Source organism: Cydia strobilella, chromosome 18 (assembly GCF_947568885.1).
Source record: "Cydia strobilella chromosome 18, ilCydStro3.1, whole genome shotgun sequence".
Taxonomy (NCBI): Eukaryota; Metazoa; Arthropoda; class Insecta; order Lepidoptera; family Tortricidae; genus Cydia; species Cydia strobilella.
Genome location: NC_086058.1, coordinates 8,674,517 through 8,696,014, shown reverse-complemented (window position 1 = coordinate 8,696,014; position 21,498 = coordinate 8,674,517). Strand labels below are relative to the sequence as shown.

Here is a 21,498-nt window from a genome sequence, read left to right as displayed (position 1 = left end):
CCTGCGCAATTGACCGCTCCCGAATAATGGACTCCGATAAGTATAAAGGAGTAGAAGTGGTCTCCATGGTCGAAATCGACCGGAAGGACCATCATCATCATCATCACAAATAAAATTCAATTTAAAGGACATTATTATTAATTCTCTCAAAAAAACGAATAATGCTGTAATGGGGCAATCACACTGGCTCGTTTGCCGCATGCAAATTGCAAAAAATGTCGGTTGTGTGATTGTACCATAAAAGATAAGGCCAGCTTCCTACGTGATCTTTTTCTTTTGCTTCTCCGTTAACTCAACAACTTCGAATGTGCAGCTCAGTTTGTCATCCAGCAGCTGAGCCTCTTTTAGTTTCGCGTTTTTATTCGCCTTGTGGATGCACAGCAACGAACAGCCCAGTATCACTATGTAAATACCAGCGGCGATGAAGCAGTTTGTCGACACCTGAAAAATGCAGCTTTAACGTTTGTTTTAAAGACATGGGGCACGTTCATGGTCTCGTATAGATTGGTTTTTAACATATTAGAATGGTAATAAGTACCTTGTTACGTTACCTAAGTCCCATTGCACTCTCGTATGATAAGTTTTTTCGGTATTAAATTTAGGATTAATAAAGTTCTTCCTTGTGACATACGTACAGTTTTATAGTTTTTTTCCGTGTGTTTTATAAAGTCTTCGGTATCCTTGAACTCATGCGCTTCAGCATCCTCGATGAGACCTAGGGATTCAACCCTGTATAATACGCCCATTATTGCCTGCAATATAATTACAAGCTTTATTTAGTTCAACCTCCACAATATTTTTATAACTTCGGTTAGACTTCTTGATTAGCAATACCTCACATATATAGGCACTTATGATATAAAATCATCAAATCCGATTTAAATAAGGTATTTTGGGATAATACCGGACGAATTTGGGACTAATTGAGACCTCGCGAAATTGTTTTTTTCGATCTCAGTTATTGTCAGGTTCTAAAAATATGGTCCAAATCGTTAAATATTAACCGTAGTTTAGGCCTGAATTTTGGCAACGTTCAATATGCAATAGTTTCACTTTTGTACCAGTGTAAAGATGAGACATACTATACGAGGGCAACGAAGAATTTTTCATCTAGGGCTAACATCGGATGGCGAAAAAAAACCGCTTCTGATGCTCAGATAATAAGGTATCTAAAAGGATATATCCGATGTTTAACCTCCTCCAACGTATATAAATTGCAGCCATGCCATGAATAACTTGAAAGTTCTCATCAAATGTTTACGAGGGGGGTTTGACAAGTAACTTGTTTCGCCTACGTATAGATGGCGTTTGTGTCACTCTGTATGTATTGATTTAGTTTAGTAACTAAACATTTTTAATCTGTGGCGTCATGCCAAAGAATCCAAAAGCGGTTTTATCCTGGCCATAAATGTTCAAAAAAAAGCCAAAAGCATTCCGTCTGCTGGAAGTGCTGGAAAGGCGGATGGCGTCTGTTTTGGGACGTTAAGAGAATACTTTTAATTGACTACCTTGCCAAGGGGAAAACTATAACTGGAGCATACTATGTATCACTTTTGGATCAGTTACAGGCGGCAATAGCTAAAAAACGTCCAGGTTGGCAAAACAAAAGTGATATTTCACCTAGAGTACCTAGACAACGCTCCGGTGCATTCAAGTCGTGTCGCTGCACAAAAATTGTCGGAGTTACGATTTGAACTTCTTTAACACCCTGCTTATTCACCAGATTTGGTTCCGTCGGACTATCATCTCTTCCCGAAACTCAAAACAGTTCTCAGGGCGAAAATATAAGTCCATATGAGGTTATACGGGAGGTCAATGCGTATTTAGAGGCCCTTGAAGAGACGTACCTACATCCGTGAAGGCACAGAGAAGTTGCAGATTCGTTGGGACAAGTGCGTAGAACTTCGGGGGATTACGTAGAAAAATAAAATAAATACATTTGCAATATTATAATTTTTTCATATCAAACCAAGTTACTTGTCAAACAACCCTCGTACTTTGTTGCATGTGTGCATCCGATCTTGACCCACATACGAAAATTTGGTAAATCTGTGGCTTTCAGTTTGATATGTGAATAGAAACAATTTCCTAAGTAATACATTCATACATACATATATGCCTATATACACTGCTAAAAATCTTTTCCTTTTGAATTATCGTCCTCGAATAAAAATAATGGAACGAAATAATTGCAATAAAAACAGAATTATTGCAGTCATAAAAATATAAAGTTTGACAATCACTGCTGTATTTTAAATGGGTAAAGTTCGGATTGTTGCTTTCCGATCTTTACCTGCAAGGGCGAAGATCGAAAATCGGTCTACAACAGTCCTAGGTCTGTTTTGATTGGAATGATTTAAAAATAAACCTTTAAAACGAAATTTTAAATCAACTGAATCACAAAAATAACCAGTTTTATCACTTATCACAATACACGATAGAAATTACAGGGCGAAGTCCGGATGGCCAGAAAAATGACCAAAATTACACACAGTTTTTAGCACACGTCCGACATCACTGATCGGCAGAGGGGCACCGGCGGCCGAGGCGTAATGAAATGGCGTCTCGCACATTGTTGTCAAAATATAAATATAAAATTATAAAGCCTATTTTGGCAGAAATTAATTTCCTACGGTCTTCTCCCACATCCGGTATTATCTGATGGGCTCGATGAAATTTTAAAGCCGTGTAGTTTATGTAAAAAAATTGAAAATGTAAGAACCTATGTTTTTAGCTACTTACCAGTTGGATTATCCCCCAAATACTCAAGCACATATAACATACGCCACAAAAATTAAGCATTTTGAAAATAACGTTTGCGTTGTTGCTTCTCTGGCAGTTTTCTTTTTGACAACTTTGTGGCACGTAACAAAATGGCAGCAAAGAGTCAAATTAGGAAAATAATTATATGAACTTAATATTGACTTAGTAACTTGTGCAAGAGAGCGAAGATAGGTATAGTCCGACAAGAAATTGTGTCGTTTTCAAGCAAAAGGTACCACATTGTCGCTTGCCATATTAAGGGACGCTCCGACTAGTTCTGAGTAGTAATTTTCGTCCTTATGGTAAGCGACAATTTGATTGAAATCGTCACAATTGTAGAAAGTTATTAACATGGAGACTATATATGTATACAGTATGTTACTACTAAAGGAGTCAAATCTCTATGTATGAAAAGTGTCCATCAAAAAACAGTAATTAGGCGGCGCCACCATACACCGAAATACTACCAAAAACAACCTACGTGATTTGGTCGGGTTATTTGTTGCCTTATATGGTTCATGTTATACTCATGTCCCAGAGCCTAACTAGCGCCACCGGAGAGATTAGGAACTATTATTTAAAGCTGAAAGCGGTCACTTTTGCAACAATTCTGCCATAAGAGATTGACATCCTTTCTATACCATCCATAGTTATTAAGGGCGCCACTTCCTACGTAGGTAACATGGAGACTGTATAAAGGAGCCAAATCTCTATGTATGAAAAGTGTCCATCAAAAAACAGTAATTAGGCGGCGCCACCATACACCGAAATACTACCAAAAACAACCTACGTAATTTGGTCGGGTTATTTGTTGCCTTATATGGTTCATGTTATACGTGTGTTATACTCATGTCCCAGAGCCTAACTAGCGCCACCGGAGAGATTAGGAACTATTATTTAAAGCTTAACGTGGTCACTTTTACAACAATTCTGCCATAAGAGATTGCTATCCTTTCTATACCATCCATAGTAGGTAAGTTAGGTATCTGTCACATTTTTGACGTAAAATGCTTAAACATGGCAACAATTTAGTATGGAACTTTTTTGTTCCATTATATTTAATTTCTACTATTTTATGTCGCACTATAGTTTTAGCTGTAATGCTAATCTCGAGTCCTCACCCTCAACAAGCGGAAAATTTTATTAGCCCAGACTGCGAGTGTTACCTATTTAACGTTATAATTTCATAGAAGTTCGTTTAAAATAACACTTGCACAGCCTGGGCTATCAACATCGCTGCCAACTTTGCTTCATTAGCTTAACTCTAGTTACCTTTCGCTTGCTCGGGGCATAAGTGACTAATTTAGAATCTTGAGCATAGGGAGGGACTAAGACTAAAAATGTTTAAAATGAAACTAATTACGGCTCTTTTCTTTTTTTGGTTTCTTTGTAGTTTTACATGTACAATGTATTATTTTTGATGCAATAGAATATGTACTTACTTACGGCACAGGGCGGACACGCTATACATCAAAAATCACTTGCGTTTCTATGTGTGAACACTGTGAACGGCACTCTGTACACGCGTCATGCGTCATAGTGTAAGTTGCTTAACCCTTAAATGCATGATTTTTTCTTTTTGCCTGAAATTAATATAAGTCTTACATAATTGTTTACTGATTCTAGGAAAAGTAAAAATATAAATTAAAACATCGATTTTCACTGCTTAACCAGTATTAGAATTTACATAGGGTAAATAATAATTTATGTAAATTTATACAATTATTGGTAAAAGATATAAAAAATCTTACTACCATTAGAAATTTATACTATTTGTAATATACCTATAATAAAGATTTTAAATATAAATAATTACAAACCCCGAAAAAACCGCCTAAATTACATATTAAAAATCATTAAATTTTCCCAAATTTTCCGCCATTTCGCGTTAAAAGAAATGTAATTTTTTTAAACTTAAATACTGCGCAAATTTCAATAAAACGACGGAAAGTGTATAAATTTACGATCAAAATAATATACAGGACCAAATAGACTTTACCTAATTATGCATAAAATTATATGTTTTTTGTTGTGTACATACATACATCACTATGCATTTAAGGGTTAAAAATAGTACTGAGCGGCCGGCGAACGGCCGTCAATCTGCTGTCGCGGGGCGAGGTAATTCGGGTCGGGGCGGGGCAGTGCGTGGCCGTTCTGTATGATAATACTATTACTTATTCTGTGCTTACGGCTCCTGTTTCTACGACCTTACCATTTCATAAAACATGCCATTCGCCATACACCACACGCCTAACGAAATACGCTACACGCCGCACGGCAATGGGCGGGTTACATGTGCCACGTACAAGAGCTATTTATTATATTTAAACTGAATATTCCTTCTGTGCTAGAGATTGGAACATATAGGCCCTATATAAATACATATACCTAATATTTATATAGACTATAAATACATCAACAATCCTTATCTAAACAAATAATTAAAAATACGCAAGACATCTAACATTAATATCTTTATTCAAGAATAACTAAGCCTTTCATAATGTACAATGGATATTTGTTATGTACAATTTAACAGCAATAAGGAGTAATAATACTTATTATAATAAACTTCCACAAGTTTGCCATGTTGATTTCAATTATTACAAAGAGTGGATATTCTTTTTAAATAAATCATTTCATGAATTATAATAAAATTGTTAAATGTTTGAGACTATGCAATAGAACATTTCCAAAAAACAAAAGAACATTTCCACTTAAAGGATGTCTATCATTCATATTCATTAGAAATTACAGTATTATAATTTGGTGGTAAGTAAAATGCTCTCACATCAAGTGTGTTTTTGAATTGTAAAACATTTCAAAATGAGTTTTTTTCTACACCTCTGATTATGTTTACAAGATTCAAATACTCATTCAATAAATTATTAATGGAATGGAGTTGCTAAGAGCAGATAGCAAAACATGGCTGTGTTTCTAGAATTCACTATTGCAGTTAAATCTCTGTCACAAATGTGAACTATAGAAACATCAGCGATAACACTTTCACACCAATATTGTATTTACATGCTAACTGAGGAACGGTTGTTCATCCAGAATTGGTGTCCAGAGATCACCAGCGTGATTACATAGAGCAGAGCTGCAATCCAGCAGTTGTAGGCATTCTGAAAATTTACATTTAGGCTTTACAAACATTTTTAAGAAATCAGAAATTATTTATTTGCATTGTAAGAACTGTTTAGCCAATAAATTATTTGTTTAAATGGGAATTTGGATACAGTTAAACCAAATTGTAGTTTCAGTGACAGAATGCACCATCATAATTATGGGATTCACATTAAAATATGATATTTAAGTTTTTCAAACTGTGCAGTTAGCTTAGACAGACTATGCATTGTAATGAACTTCAATCTGTATTGCAATAATTATTTTACAGAAAAACTTGACAACATTTTTATTTGTGGTTTTATATACTTTTGGTCCAGCTAGCCTGTTGTGCTGTTTTTTAGGGTGCAATGGTCAAATAGGAACCAACAACAAGAACTAAGTTATGAAAAAAAAACGTCCAAGTGTGAGTCGGACTCGCGCACGAAGGGTTAAAGATCACTTTTGTTGTATGGGATAAATATAAATTTTATTCTGTTTTTAGTATTTGTTGTTATAGCATCAACAGAAATACATCATCTGTGAAAATTTTAACTGTCTAGCTATCAAGGTTCATGAGATACAGCCTGGTGACAGACAGACAGTGGAGTCTTAGTAATAGGGTCCCGTTTTTACCCTTTGGGTACGGAACCCAAAGGAAAAATTGATAGCTATTACAACAAATTGTTAATATTTTCTATTTTATTTAGTAGGTAGTGTTAGAATACAACTCAATAAAAATTATTGTGTTAAAAATTAATCACATGATTGTTGTTTAGTTACATTTTTTTGAGGATGTATGGATGGAACCATATATTTTGGAGAACTTTGCAGACAAACGAATCTACAGTCAAATGGATTGGGTTTAGGGCTTACCTGATCATATCCGGTTTCCACTTCTGTGATGAAATGATCAATGCTATTATGAGTTCCCTCTTCAAGGGGAAGGTCTTCCAACAAGGCTACTGCTCTGATATAATAGAAAACGCCCATCAGAGTCTGAAACGTTCAAGATTTGGTTGAGATCAAAGCCAACAATTTCACAAGAATAAAACATCAAACTTGAGTCAGTACTTACCAACTGGATGATCCCCCACACACTCAATACAAGCCCACATAGGGACAGTTTAGGGCCGCAGATTGTGAAACCCATTTTGCTCGTTTATTTAGGATTTACGAACAAATATACGGGAATTATCGACCAATATCTGTCAGCTAGTGTCAAAAAATGGATGTTCTCTCACATGATCTGAAATTGTCCATGGTATACGGTAAATAGCCTAGATGTGTCTATGAATCTTAAGCCCATTTTACATACATGGTAAATTGGCACGAGACCTCAGCCAGCAGCCCACTTACGACGAGCCATTAAGAGAGAAAGAGCAAGCATGTCCCGTATCCGCTAATCTTGCCACAAGCGAGTGTGTAAAAAGGTCTTACAGTGAAAAACCGGTAAATCGTAGTGATTTAAGAAACCGATGAATAATAAAGTACAGCTATAATTTTTAACAATAAAATATTATTCAGATCATTCAGATTATTACAAAAATCATCATTTATAAAATAACAAATAAAGAGTTGTGTGTTAATTTTCTATTTATTTATTGATATGGAAACATTGTAAACATTTTGCGTGAATGAATGACACATATTCTTGACGGAATCTGAAACTCAAAATAAAAATTTAATAATGGTGGATCGTTTGGGTACGTAACTTAATTTAAAAATCATAATAATATTAACTTGTTATCGTTATAAAAAAGTGTGTACCATTAACTTTTGGTTGTTATACCAATTTCATTACTGTCATTGTATGCCCCCTTAGTTTGACGTCAAACTTTGATTTTGTACCGCAAATTACTGTACTTAGATTGTTCTTGTTTTTTCAGTAAATAGTGAGGCAAATGCAAGAAGAATTGCTATGGTGGAGAACTGCTTCGGCAGTTCGGGACAGGTAAGGCAATTCGAAGTAATTGGATCGGCTTGAAAACTATGAAAAACTTTTGAAGTTTGCTAATGCTACCTATTCTCGTTATCAGCCAACCAACTTAGTAAGATAAGTTTGGCACAAATGGCAAGTTTGGCTTTAGGATTTTTCATTATAGCGTTATATTTGTGCCATAACAAGTACATGCAATGGAAGTAATACTAAGGCTGAAACAATTTTCAACTTCTCGTTTTTCAGCCCTTGGCAGAACAGGGCAGAGTTCTTGTGGGTGAGGGTGTCTTAACCAAAATGTGCAGGAAGAAACCGAAAGCTCGCCAATTCTTCCTCTTTAATGACATCCTGGTCTACGGAAACATTGTTATAAACAAAAAGAAATGTAACAAGCAACACGTCATTCCACTAGAAGAAGTGAAACTGGAGGCTTTAAAGGATGATGGTCGTAAGTGTTTGCGAATTCAGTATTGTCCTACAATGTCAATGTCCCAACAACAGCCCCCTTATCCTATACCCCCGCTGTAATGTTTTGTATAAAAATATGCTAATTAACAACCTTATGCTAAGGATTGTATGTTTTACAAGAGGTTTAATTTAGTCCAAACTAACAACAAATGAGATTGATAATAATTGATTACCTTAAATGCTTATCTTACCCGGTTATGTCCTTATTTAAAATCATTTTTAGGGTTTCTTTCCTGAAGAGTGTTAGTTGAAACCCAGTTATTAGGTGTCCACTGTTCATCTTTCTATATGTCAGCTGGTTGCATTTCTTTATATTTTGATGTCTATAGCAGTAAAACTTAAAAATATTAAAGTGACTCAGCAAATACGGGACAATATCAAATAAAATAATAATAAAAATTTGTGAAATTTATGATGGCCTGAAATGTCTGAATGTTACCTATTAATAATTTGTGTGATGGTACAGAACCCTCATTAGCATACCTAGTAACTGTCCCAAGCATACAAATACAAATATTAAATACAAGTTAGGAAGTATGAATCAGTGTGATGAATCATAGCTAATATTTTATTCTTATCAATATAAATGTACCTAGGTATCATGTTGGTGCCACACTGATGCCACTGCATTTATAAATATGTAAACTGCCGTTATTAATATATTTAATACCACTGCATTTACATGAATTTTGCACTAAATATTTTCAATCGGGTTGTATTCTTAGTAATACAGTGATCCTATATATTTTTTTATATCTATCATATTCTGTAACAATTACTATAGATACTATTTTTTTAGTAGGTACATATTTTAATGAATATAATAAAAAACCGGCCAAGTGCGAGTCGGACTCGCGCACGAAGGGTTCCGTACCATTACGGAAAAAAACAGCAAAAAAATCACGTTTGTTGTATGGGAGCCCCATTTAAATATTTATATTATTCTGTTTTTAGTATTTGTTGTTGTAGCGGCAACAGAAATACATGATCTGTGTAAATTGTCTAGCTATCACGGTTCATGAGATACAGCCTGGTGACAGACAGACAGGCGGACGGACAGACGGATAGCGGAGTCTTAGTAATAGGGTCCCGTTTTTACCCTTTGGGTACGGAACCCTAAAAAAATAAATATTTAATAGTAGATTTGCAAATTGTGTTGATGAATCACATTTAAACTTAATTTGGCACCTAAATTCCACAACACTTGTAGGGATTTTATCAACAAAACCCTGAAACCAGCTGATGCTTATGTCACCTTAACAGTGTAATCATAAGCATATAATGTAAACAAACACACTGGTCTGCTCTTCTAAAAGTGTGCTCCACTGTAGGCCGAGCACATTATTGGCGCGACAATTCTGGCCGCGAGATAGACTACCCGTCTTTTACTAACTGTATGAATTAAAGAGGGATGGGTAGTTTATGTCGCGGCGAGATACTCTCGCGCCAATCATGTGCTAACCCGGCTGGTGTGGTCCACACACCCCTTGGGGTCCATGAGACCTCAAGAGGCCTGCCGAAAAAAACCCAGCCAAATGCACTACCTGAGCAATTCACATCACTTAGGCATAAATGAAACAGCAATCATCATCATCATATCAGCCTTTCATCGCCCACTGCTGAGCATAGGCGTCTCTTCGACTACGCCACTTGTCCCGGTCCTGAGCCAATCTCATCCAGAAGTGACCCGTAGTCTTCCGAATGTCGTACACCCAACAAGCCAACGGACGCCGGGCACTCCTTTCGTCTGAAAGCGGCCACCATTCCGATAACATTTTGGCCCACCTGCTATCACTCTTTCTGGCAACATGTCCCGCCCAACTCCATTTAAGTTTGGTAATGACGTATCCGACGTCCTGCACTCGGTCTTGAAGTTTGATGCCGAGCATGGCGCACAATGCAACAGCAATGGCTCCTCTTGCGTTTTGGGGAACGGATCAGGGCGTCTACATACAATGCTATAATAAAAAAACTATGTAACCTCAGGGATTGCACACAAATGGAAGCGAAAAAACTGCTTTTCAAACTGCTGCACTAACAAAATTATGCTGAGACAGAAGCCATATTTAACAAAATTTAGTTTCAATATTGTGCCTAGATTAAGCCTTAGTTTGTAGTTAGTAGTTTCTTACTAAATGATAGTTTTTAATTGTAACAAGTCTGATATTTAAATTGTAATTGGTTCCCCGCAATACAGTCACTGCCTAGTGCGGAGACCCCTGTAATGTCTGTAACCTTTAGCTGAAAATAAATGATCTTTATCTTATCTTATCTCTAAACTACTCTAAAGTATAATATCATCAATACGGGGTCTCTTGCCAAAAAAGTTGCGTATTTCTTGACTTTTATGTCAAAGGAGTCTTCAATCAGTTGTATGATTGAGAAAAACTGTCCTTCCTTAGGCTTCAAACAATCTCCATACCAAATTTTATCTTAATCGGTTCAGCGGTTTAAGTGTGAAGAGGTAACAAAAAGAGTTACTTTCACATTTATATAAATACCCGCCCCGGCTTTGCACGGCTTACACAAAACCTTAACAAATTATACACCTACCTTCCTGAAGAATCACTATTGATAGGTGAAAACCGCATGAAAATCCGTTCAGTAGTTTTCGAGTTTATCGCGAACATACATACACACAGACAGACGCGGTGGGCGCTTTGTTTTATAAGGTGTAGTAAAGTCCCTACTTTCCATATATACCCAAATATGCTCCAATCCCTATTGGGGCATATCTAATGATATTATCTTATTTCTACACATTGGTAATCTTGTAGGTAGGTAAGAAGATATTTATGTTAAAATATTGTGGTAGTGATTATCGTTTTAATTTTTCTAGTATAAATCCTGCACCTAACAACCATCTCTTTTTAGCTCAGTGGTTGACTGGTAGAGAATGCCATTATGGCATTAAGTCCGACATTTGTACTTATAATTTTATATGCAATAGAGTTTAAATAAATAAATAATAAAATAACCAATTTAAGTGAAATGGTAAGTTAATGGACAAATGTTCGCGAGAGAGTATTCAGGCTCCAAAAAAGAGCAGTGCGTATTATCGCCGGTGTGAGTTGGGATCATCCTGCAAAAGACCTGTTCAGGAATCACAAAATCTTAACATTACCCAGTCTTTATATCCTAGAACTGGCTAAGTACGTCAGAAAACACGTTCATCTCTTCCGTACCAACGCTGATACGCACGGCTCCATTACCCGACGGCGGCATGAGCTTAACTTACCTCAAACACGACTCGTTAAGGCTAAGAAAAATCCTAGTTACATTGGTACTAAGGTTTACAATGCAATCTCTCCGGAAATTAAACAGGCTTCAAGCTATAATTCATTTGTACGACAAATTAAAGCAAAACTTGAAATAGACGCTCTGTACTCGATTGATGAGTTTTTTTTTAGTAAGTAGTATTCAATGATTAAATAATAAATGGACATGTAATATATAATATAAAAATATCTAATTTCGTAATATGTATAACTAACTGATAGCAAAATGTGTATTAATGTGTTAATAATAAAAAACTGTATATGTACCTTTGAAAAATTTGACGTGTAAAATGTATATTTTATCAATAAAATATTGAATTGAATTGAATTGTTCTAAGCTACTATCAAAATACTATGAGTTTACCGATGTGTACTTATTCCGGACAGGTATTAGTGGGAACGTGACCAAATAAACAAATAACGATATCAAGATCAATACTTACACTATCTTGTTGACCCTACACTTGACACCATCCAAAAATGTAACTTAATGTGGGCGTAGTAAGGTGTTATTTACATTGGCACATGCTTTATGTGTTAAGTCAACATCATTATAAAAAAAGGGGAGTGAATTGATAATCTATTTGGATTTGATATGATAAAATAACGTTACTTACTATATTCATAATTCCATAGGAAATCCTAAATATGTAATAATTTGTTTACGTTAATATGCGTCACAGTGACATTTAAATCAATACTCATTGGTACTTCGAATATTTACCTATCAACCACCCAAATCTAGAGATACATATTTCCTATACTTTATTATGATGATGACCTTCTTTTGTTATGGCATAGTAGTGCTTTGATTATACACGCAGAATGATTAACTATCGAGTGAGACTATACAGAGAATACAGCAACTCGAATAGAGCTAAACAACATAATAAATATAGGGGTTTTTTTAATTTTTATTTTTTTGTCTAGAATATCGCAACGGCTGGCTTATCCGCACGGCGTCCAAGTCGTTCGCGGTGTACGCGGCCACGGCCACCGAGAAGGAAGAGTGGATGGCGCACATAGAGAAATGCATAGAGGATTTGCTCAGGAAAAGTAAGGAAACCCTGTTATGTATCCCATACACTAAAATACCAGTTCAGTCACGAAGTTGTGAAGAAAAAAAATTAAGAGAAAGTAGTAGTATGGGATATAAAAACATTTTTAAATGTTTACTGCACTAGAACTACCAGTCACTTGTTTGTAGGTACAACAAGCTGTAAAAGTGCGGGTATGCATGGAGTTAACAAAAGATAAGACGTACCTATTGTGTGACGTCACACAATTTTATTTGTATAATGGTTAGTTTGTCCATCATTTCCAACGTCGATATGTTCGCAGGTGGAAAGCAACCGCCGTCGGAGCATGCCGCAGTATGGGTGCCCGACAACGAGGCGTCCATCTGCATGCACTGCAAGAAGACACAGTTCACCGTCCTCAACAGGAGAGTAAGTTATTATGTTTCTTAGCTAATCATTTATTTATTTAGACTTTATTGCACGATATAAATTGTACAAATGGCGGACTTAATGCCTTAAGAGGCAACATGGTATGTATGGTATGTTTGTATGGTCATTTCTCCATACAAACGTACTCGACTGTTTCCTCGGTGGTTTCTGAAGCTAGAGCAATGATTTTTTTTAACACAGATTATTATTTTTAATATCTGTGTGGGACTGTTTTGTTTTTTTTATATTTTTGTTTTTAAGGCGCTAGAGCACTTTAAATATTCGCAAATGGGCCTAATTTACTAGGCCGCAAAGAGAACTATGGTACTTATTCAAAACTGATATCAATTAGCCTAAAAAGCAAAACAGTCCGACACAGATAATTCCATTACCATTTAGATTTCAAAATTTCGTTTGGTTAAGTTTTGGAGGAGGAAACAGTCGAGTACGAAACCTCGTTTTTGAGATTTTTACGCAGGATTTTTCGCCTAACCTGGCGTTGTCCTTATCGCACTAGTTTATGGAGCCGCTTCCGTTAGCGAGAGGGATGTATTCACCTAAAGATATGCAGGATTGTAGACAACGATAGGGAATATGAAACACAAATCAAGTTATTCTATACAATATTCTCATAACTCATGAAAATATTATTCAATGTTCGCTCGTGTTTAAACAACATACGCAAATGTGGAAAAATTTGTATATTTAACACATTTCGTTTAATTTATTCTTCCACTTTTTACATTCTCATGTATATGAACATGCACAAATCTATCTAGCATGGAAATACTGTTACGGTGAACTGTCTCGCTTTCACACCGTCTCCGCAACCTTATTGGAATGCACGAGTCATTGGGCTACTGTTACCGTGAGCGCCTGTAGTCTTTGGCCGTCATACAGTTAACTATTTTTTTCTGGAAATAATATCGTTAATCCATACTAATATTATAAATGCGAAAGTCTGTCTGTCTGTCTTTCTGTCTGTGTGTTCCCTCTTCACGCTTAAACCGCTGAATCGATTTAGATGAAATTTGGCATAGAGATAGGTTGAGTCACTGAGAAGGACATAGGATAGTTTTTATCCCGAAAATCATCCCTTAAGAAAGTAAAAAGCGGGATGGAATTGAGATAATTAATGAAGTGCCTGCTAATTTGTATGCTCAAATTGAATTATTGCTTTGAGAATTTTTGCAGGCGCTATACTTACTTTAGCTGCTGTTACTAAGTCCACGCAGATGAAGTCGCGGGCAAAAGCTAGTAGTATTATACGATCATCCAATATTTATAAGTATTATGTTTCAGCATCATTGTCGCAAATGCGGGTCGGTGGTGTGCGGGCCGTGCTCGTCGAAGCGCTACGTGCTGCGCGGACAGAGCGAGAAGCCGCTGCGCGTGTGCCTGCAGTGCTACGACGAGCTCACGAGGGAGCGCGCGCGCCCCAACCAGCCCGACCAGCCCGCCAACACGCCCGGTGAGATACCTATTGTATTGCTGCGGTTCCCAAACTTTTTTGGTGACGGAACCTTTTGGGTGGCGAAATATTTGATTTAGCCCCAAATTAAGAATTTTCGTTCGTCACTGTAGACCAGATATACTTATATATTAAAATTTTAAAACTTGTCACTCACGTATTATTAAGTCGAATAGCTCGACATGTTTCGATCCAATTTACGAGGATCGTCTTCACGGAGCAACGACACGTCTTCACTGGTCGAGGGCGCTGGTTGTGAACAGATGTAGTCTAAGAAAAAAAATGCTCTTGAGTTTTACAGCTGATGTAGATGGCACTTTACGACGCCCATATGTTTGTTTCAGTTTTGATAATCGGTGTCATATTCGAATATAATTATTATAGCTGTCAATTTCAAAGCACAATTTTGCCTTAATTAACTCATACAATCAATGGACCGTAGTTATGCAGAAGGTAGTTTTCTACATTGATAAAAAATGGAGTTGTTTTCTCGACACAGTACCTTTTGGAAATTAAACATGAACACATACACACCTGGGCGACCACGGCTCTGAATTCCAAAAGGTCCTATAACAGTATAGTATGAATCTTCTCAAATGATTTTTACGCCTAAGACCCTAATTTGTTAAACAAAACACGCGCTCAGACACAATGGCCACGCGCTCACAGAAAAGAAACAATGGTTTTTTTTTTATTAGATATATTAATCTTCTCAAATGATTTTTACGCCTAAGACCCTAATCTGTTAAACAAAAGCCATTGTTTCTTTTTAACCGACTTCAAGATTTCAAAAGGAGGAGGTTATCAATTCGGTTGTATGTTTTTTTAGGGTTCCGTAGCCAAAGGGTAAAAACGGGACCCTATTACTAAGACTCCGCTGTCCGTCTGTCTGTCTGTCACCAGGCTGTATCTCATGAACCGTGATAGCTAGACAGTTGAAATTTTCACAGATGATGTATTTCTGTTGCCCCTATAACAACAAATACTAAAAACATAATAATATAAATATTTAAATGGGGCTCCCATACAACAAACGTGATTTTTTTGCTGTTTTATTCCGTAATGGTACGGAACCCTTCGTGCGCGAGTTCGACTCGCACTTGGCCGGTTTTTTATATATATTAAGTAGCATACGCAACATAAAGTGACCGGATCATTCCAGTGAAACCGTCGTCGGACAACGCCGGCTCGGGCGGAGACTCGTCGGCCGACGACGACAGCGACGACGAGGACGACCGCACCGAGGAGAAGCATGATGAGGTACACACATATAACATTTAAAAAATCCGCGTATGAGCGAGACCGCTATGCACGTATGTAGCGATGTCCCGCTCGCACGTCCGTGTGCGGATCCGCATCCAATGTGAAGACCGCTTAGAGTCGGACCAAGATAACTCTATAAATATATATTTATATTTTTTTAAACTATTATATGGGATCCCGTTGTTTGACATAATGATTGAAAGTCATAATGTAATGATTGTCAGATTATCATTAGTCATGATTCTGAAACCGTTAACATTTCAGGATTTTCGTAAGGTTATCCTGTAGATAGGTTAGGTTAGGCTTGTTTTATGGCAATCCTGAAAAGTTACGCGTTTCTGAGAAAAACCAAATTATGACCAACGAAAATTCGGACAAACGATACATTATGACCTTCATGAGAAACAATAGAGACCCCTATTATATACATATACGTATATATTTATTTTAACTTCATATTACATTTATATTTGTACCTACTAATTTTAAAACGTCAAGTTTTAGTGTTCTTTACATACCCCGCACCAACTATGCTTCTCTGTTTTGCCTAAAGGTTGACTGGTAGAGAATGCCGTGTGGCATTAAGTCCGCCTTTTGTCACTGAATATTATATACTGTGCAATAAAGTTTAAATAAATAAAAAAATAACTGCATTGCATTTGCAATGCAAGTGTGGTAATGTCAAGTCATCATTTTATGTCATATTTCTATGAAACTCACTTTTATAATGACACCGCCTCACTTTGTTATATTCAAATCGGTGCAAATGCAAAGTTAGCTTAGGCGGATTTTAAACTCGCTTCGCGTTGGCTAAAGTCGCAAACCTGACAATATTTGAGGGAGGCAAAAGATTTGTCAAATAAACCGACCTCTGGTGACTGTTAACTGAATCAATGTTACTGTATTATTAATCAAACTGAAATAGAAAGTAGTGTAGTCACACTTAAAATAATTTGATTTGTTGGAAGTTATTAATCAATTAACCTCAAAAGAATATTTATTAGTAATTAATGGGTCACTTGTTTTATAGTAGGTGAATCTTGAATGCTGACTGCTATATGTATAAATAGTATATATCTATGTGTGTGCGTGTGTGATATTTTCAGCTTTATATGTAAAATTAACCCTTTCTTATTTATTGTCTCATTTATGATAATTTTGAATATCAATGACTGATTGTTTATTTCTAGGGATTTAGAAGTTATAATGGTGTCAAAAATGGATTTGGAAGTAAAGTCACGACAGTATAGTACAAATTCAGATTGAGTAAGTGAAGCTCATTCATGCTTAGGCACTTTGGTGATTTGAGTTTATTTATTTTGTGTTTGTTTTTGTCGGTTTTATAGAAGCTCCTTTATAGATGAACATTTGAGATGTTCTGGAGCTCTATTTTCGATATTTAAACGTTTTACTTGTAATTAATTTCGTTGCGTTTTGTTTTGTTTCTACTCATCAGTTGTAGTTTTTTTTTTTGTTTTGTTTTGAGTCTTGATTGAAGCGTGTTAAAGTAACGAACGAGTAAGGAACGAATTTCGTAGATTGGCCCGCCATTTAGTAGTAGGGCTTACGGCGATATTTACATCGAAAGCTTCATTTTATGCAGAAAGCAAGTCGCCGAGGAAACACAAATTTCATCCACTACAGTTCAAGCCGTTTGGAAAAGGTCCGCCATCTTGAATTCTAATGGATGAAATTTGTGTCTCCTCGGATGAAATCATTCAGATTGGTCCCTAGTATCACTGGACAAAGCGGCTTGCTTTCTGCATAAAATGCAGCTTCATTTTGCTAAGCCCTATTTCTATCACACGTGCAATTATGCATATTATTGTTTTCCCACTCGCACGTTGGCATTAACCGTCGGTATAATCGGCAGGACAGCAACATAATTATGCGCGTGCGATAGAGATAAGAAATGGTGAGTCAATGTACTAAATTGGTCGTACTTAGCAATCTTACTTTAGATTGTTTAACGTATTGCAAGTCTCGATCATACATAACATTTGTACTTCCTTAATTATACGGACGGGTCTACCGCGATTTAATTTCATTGATTTTACCTTGAATTCCGACGTTTCAGCTGAGTTGCACCAGCTGTGGTCACGGAAAGACTGACGTCCCAACAAAATGTCAACGGAGATGTTGCTGGGACGTCAGTCTTTCCGTGATCACAGCTGGTGCAACTCAGCTGAAACGTCGGAATTTAAGGTAAAAACAATGAACTGTAGACCCGTTCGTGTAATTAAATATGTGTTCAAAATGCGAGAATTTAAAGTGTTATGTTTACTTCCATGTATAATATACATCCTCATCCCTATAATTTGCTACCACCTTATTTATTTTTTCATATACACACATACCTTCATACATATCTACTTTGCATCTAATGGCAACTGGCAAATTCACTTCGCCTTATTTTCACAAATATTTCTCTGCATCTCTTTTGTTTTTCCATTCCAAGGAAAGACATACAAGTCATTCAACAATAATATTTGGGCGAAGTTTTCACCATGTTTTTTTCTTCATAATGGTTTAATTTAACACGTATGGCTATAGAATAATCCTGTTTTTTTAGGGTTCCGTACCCAAAGGGTAAAAACGGGACCCTATTACTAAGACTCCGCTGTCCGTCTGTCTGTTACCAGGCTGTATCTCATGAACCGTGATAGCTAGACAGTTGAAATTTTCACAGATGATGTATTTCTGTTGCCGCTATAACAACAAATACCAAAAACAGAATAATATAAATATTTAAATGGGGCTCCCATACAACAAACGTGATTTTTTTGCTGTTTTTTCCGTAATGGTACGGAACCCTTCGTGCGCGAGTCCGACTCGCACTTGGCCGGTTTTTTTCATCTAACGCCAATAAGCCCTAAGGCCTTAACCTTTTCCTTGGAAAATTTGCGAATAAATATGGTCAATATTGAACCATTGTCGTAAAAAATATGTAACGTTCCACGGGTAAAGTTACCTTAAGGCGGTTGGCGCTTACGCTATTATTAACGACACTCCAATACTAATGCAGTACTACGCGACGTACGCGCCAACCGCCGTGAGGTGCCTTTACCCGTGGAACGTCACATATGAATACATTGTAGAATAGAATAGTTTTTTTTCGTACACAGACAATAGACATACATTAAAAGAACATAGTGAAAATAAAGTGTCACGAAATGGCCCCATCTTCGCATGCTGCTGGCGACTTCCAGCGCTGATCTATCCGAATTCAATTACATAAGGTGCAATAATGTCCACACGTTAGCATCTTTTTAAAACCACACACATTGACACCAATAGGCTTAGCACGAAAGCGCCGCGACAGTATCTCGCGCGCGAGAGAATACTGTTCTAATTAATGAAGTTATAAAAAAGATGGGTAGCCTGTCTTGCGCCCATGATACTGTCACAGTGCATGTTAAGTCTACAGGGCCAGAAAAAATACTTTCGCTATACATTTATTGTTATGTTTCAGCCAAAATTCTATAGTGATGGTGATAAGACTGAAGAGACCAACAACCATTCGTCCAAGGATTCCGCCAAGTGAACTGATGTTAGAGTTAGCTCCAAACTTATCTTACCAAAACCTTTAAAAGGACCTTATAAACAGATTTTAAGTGATTTTCGACCTTATAATCAAGGTAAAGTTTATAATAGTTGTAAACTATTTTTCAATAGGGTTGTTGACACATGTTTAATTTTATAACTCAATAGTTAAATAGATAGAAAATGAGCAATTTATCACAATAAATTGGAAACTTAAAAAATATATGGGAATAATAAAAAAAATACAAGACCTCAGTTTCAAAATTTAATTTTGTTTTTAACTTCCTAATAGAAAACAAAATGGTACCATTCGATTCCTGACCTTACATTTTATGAAAAAAAATTCCTTGTTTTCCATACATCGAAACGGCTTCCAAGCAATAGCGACGTTACATGGTGACGTCACGATGTATTGCCATTTTGTTAGAAGCGTTTCGTCAGTAAAGTGCGGGTGCCAGACTTTGACCATCATTTGTGACTTTTGTATTGCTTTAAGACAATGGATCCCATACAGACATTAAATTTTGATCCTCAAAACAAACCTGATCGACTGATACCATTAATAAACCATAATGGTCAAATACCCTATTACTAACGTGACCATCTTGAATGTATCTTTCTTTAAGTTTTGGTGAGATAGGTTTAGTAATCTATTTATTGGCCCCCGAAGACCCTGTAATGTAATTGATACCAGTAGATTACATTGTCCCCAATCAAGTTAATTATTATTTATAGGGCGCCTAGAATAGGACTGTTTAACCTAAAAGAGCAAAGTAAAATATTCACAAGTCTTATGAACAGGATTCAGCAAAGGCTTTTTTATTTATTTCTTATCTGGTGAAATTTGTTGATGGATAAATCCATATCATTTTCTATGTAACCACAATTTTACTAATTTCTTTTACCACAATATGTGTACAAAATTTTGTAAAGAATGTTCAGTGCTCTAAAGTCCTCAGACAAATTCTATTAAATGTTGTTACAGCACCGAAAAACGTAAATGGCAAATTAAATGTTGCATTACTACGATAACATTGATATAGTACTGAAACCAATAAATGGATGAAGATACTTCAAATTTTAGTTCATGGGTGTTTTCTGTATTCTATTACATAAGTTTTGATCAAATATTCGTTTAAGTACAATTTGGAACATTTAAAATTTGTCTCATAACAACTGACTACTTATCAAAGTGTTTTTAACTTTATATCGATTTTTAAACTGAGACTTGATCGAAGCATAAAACATCATTTTCAGTAGAAAATGCACGATTACAATCTAAACCAATGTAGTTAGATAAATATTAAACTTATCTTACTTTTTTCTGACTGAAATACGTTTCTATAAGACAAGGTCTAAGTAAATTTCTTAAATACTTCAACAATTTGTACTTTAATACACTTTATTGTAACTTTTCATTGAATGAGGATGTAAATATTTGGAATTACTTTGTATCGGTTTGGCTTCCAGCTTTAATGTCGCTCAAACAAACCGAGACGGCAGGTTTTATTTAATTCTAATTTATTTAACAAACAATACCTTAACGTGGTACTAACAGAAGTTAACTTTAATCCTTAGGTTAAGTCATAATGTTATGTCGATCATTACATATTTAATATTCTACATGAGTTAGCATATTTTATTATAAACTTTATTATAGTTTATATTTTGCTATTTTTATTGTTAATTATTGCGGATTGGTTTAAGAATTAGACTTGAATTGGAGATTCAATAGGTATGATATTTACAGGGTTTAAACGTTACGCAGTTTCTAACTTTATTATTAAATTTTGGATATTATACTGGTTTGCTGCTATTAGAATAATTGATGAAAAATTTAATTTGGCTAGTTTTTAAATCAATCCGTACATTGTAAAGTAATTGTCTAGAATCGTATGTATATCAGTTTTTTTTTAGAAATTAAGAGGTGCATTGAGTAGCGTAATTTGTTTCATTCAGAAACACGATATGAATAGTTTATTTGCAAAACAAAAAAATATTAAAAATCGGCCTATGTAACGTGGCCTAAGTGTTAGCTGTTTTCGTTTCGCGAAATATTGTTAAGCAAAATTATTTTAAGATATTGTTTAATTTTCAGTTGACAAATATACAATAATATTTTTATAACGTTATTGTTATTTTTACCAAATCTCCTAAACGTATATAAATTATAAACCTTTAATACGGTTGAAATATTTATCTACCGTATACAGAAAA

General features: G+C 35.8%; 3 protein-coding genes across 4 annotated transcripts; 1 reads left to right on the top strand and 2 right to left on the bottom strand.

The window, feature by feature from the left end:
* Positions 1 to 257: 257 nt before the first annotated feature.
* Positions 258 to 764, bottom strand: LOC134749628 (uncharacterized). Its single transcript, XM_063684645.1, has 2 exons — positions 568 to 764; positions 258 to 454 (listed from the first exon to the last, which is right to left on the bottom strand). Exons 1-2 carry the CDS (start codon positions 744 to 746, stop codon positions 259 to 261), a joined length of 375 nt encoding a protein of 124 aa, XP_063540715.1. The 5' UTR covers positions 747 to 764; the 3' UTR covers position 258.
* A 4,461-nt stretch (positions 765 to 5,225) lies between these two features.
* On the bottom strand, positions 5,226 to 7,120 carry LOC134749267 (ribonuclease kappa-B). Its single transcript, XM_063684159.1, has 3 exons — positions 6,950 to 7,120; positions 6,748 to 6,870; positions 5,226 to 5,891 (listed from the first exon to the last, which is right to left on the bottom strand). Exons 1-3 carry the CDS (start codon positions 7,022 to 7,024, stop codon positions 5,790 to 5,792), a joined length of 300 nt encoding a protein of 99 aa, XP_063540229.1. The 5' UTR covers positions 7,025 to 7,120; the 3' UTR covers positions 5,226 to 5,789.
* Positions 7,121 to 7,439: 319 nt separating this feature from the next.
* On the top strand, positions 7,440 to 21,405 carry LOC134749663 (pleckstrin homology domain-containing family F member 2). Of its 2 annotated transcripts, XM_063684680.1 has the most exons (9): positions 7,440 to 7,577; positions 7,761 to 7,825; positions 8,057 to 8,258; positions 12,487 to 12,612; positions 12,898 to 13,004; positions 14,307 to 14,475; positions 15,638 to 15,735; positions 16,929 to 17,004; positions 19,211 to 21,405. In XM_063684680.1, the coding sequence occupies exons 1-8, from the start codon at positions 7,562 to 7,564 to the stop codon at positions 16,986 to 16,988; spliced, it is 843 nt and encodes a 280-aa protein (XP_063540750.1). In that variant the 5' UTR covers positions 7,440 to 7,561; the 3' UTR covers positions 16,989 to 17,004; positions 19,211 to 21,405. The 2 variants fall into 2 exon arrangements, with proteins under 2 accessions (XP_063540750.1, XP_063540749.1); XM_063684679.1 differs by lacking the exon at positions 16,929 to 17,004.
* The last annotated feature ends 93 nt before the right edge of the window (positions 21,406 to 21,498 follow it).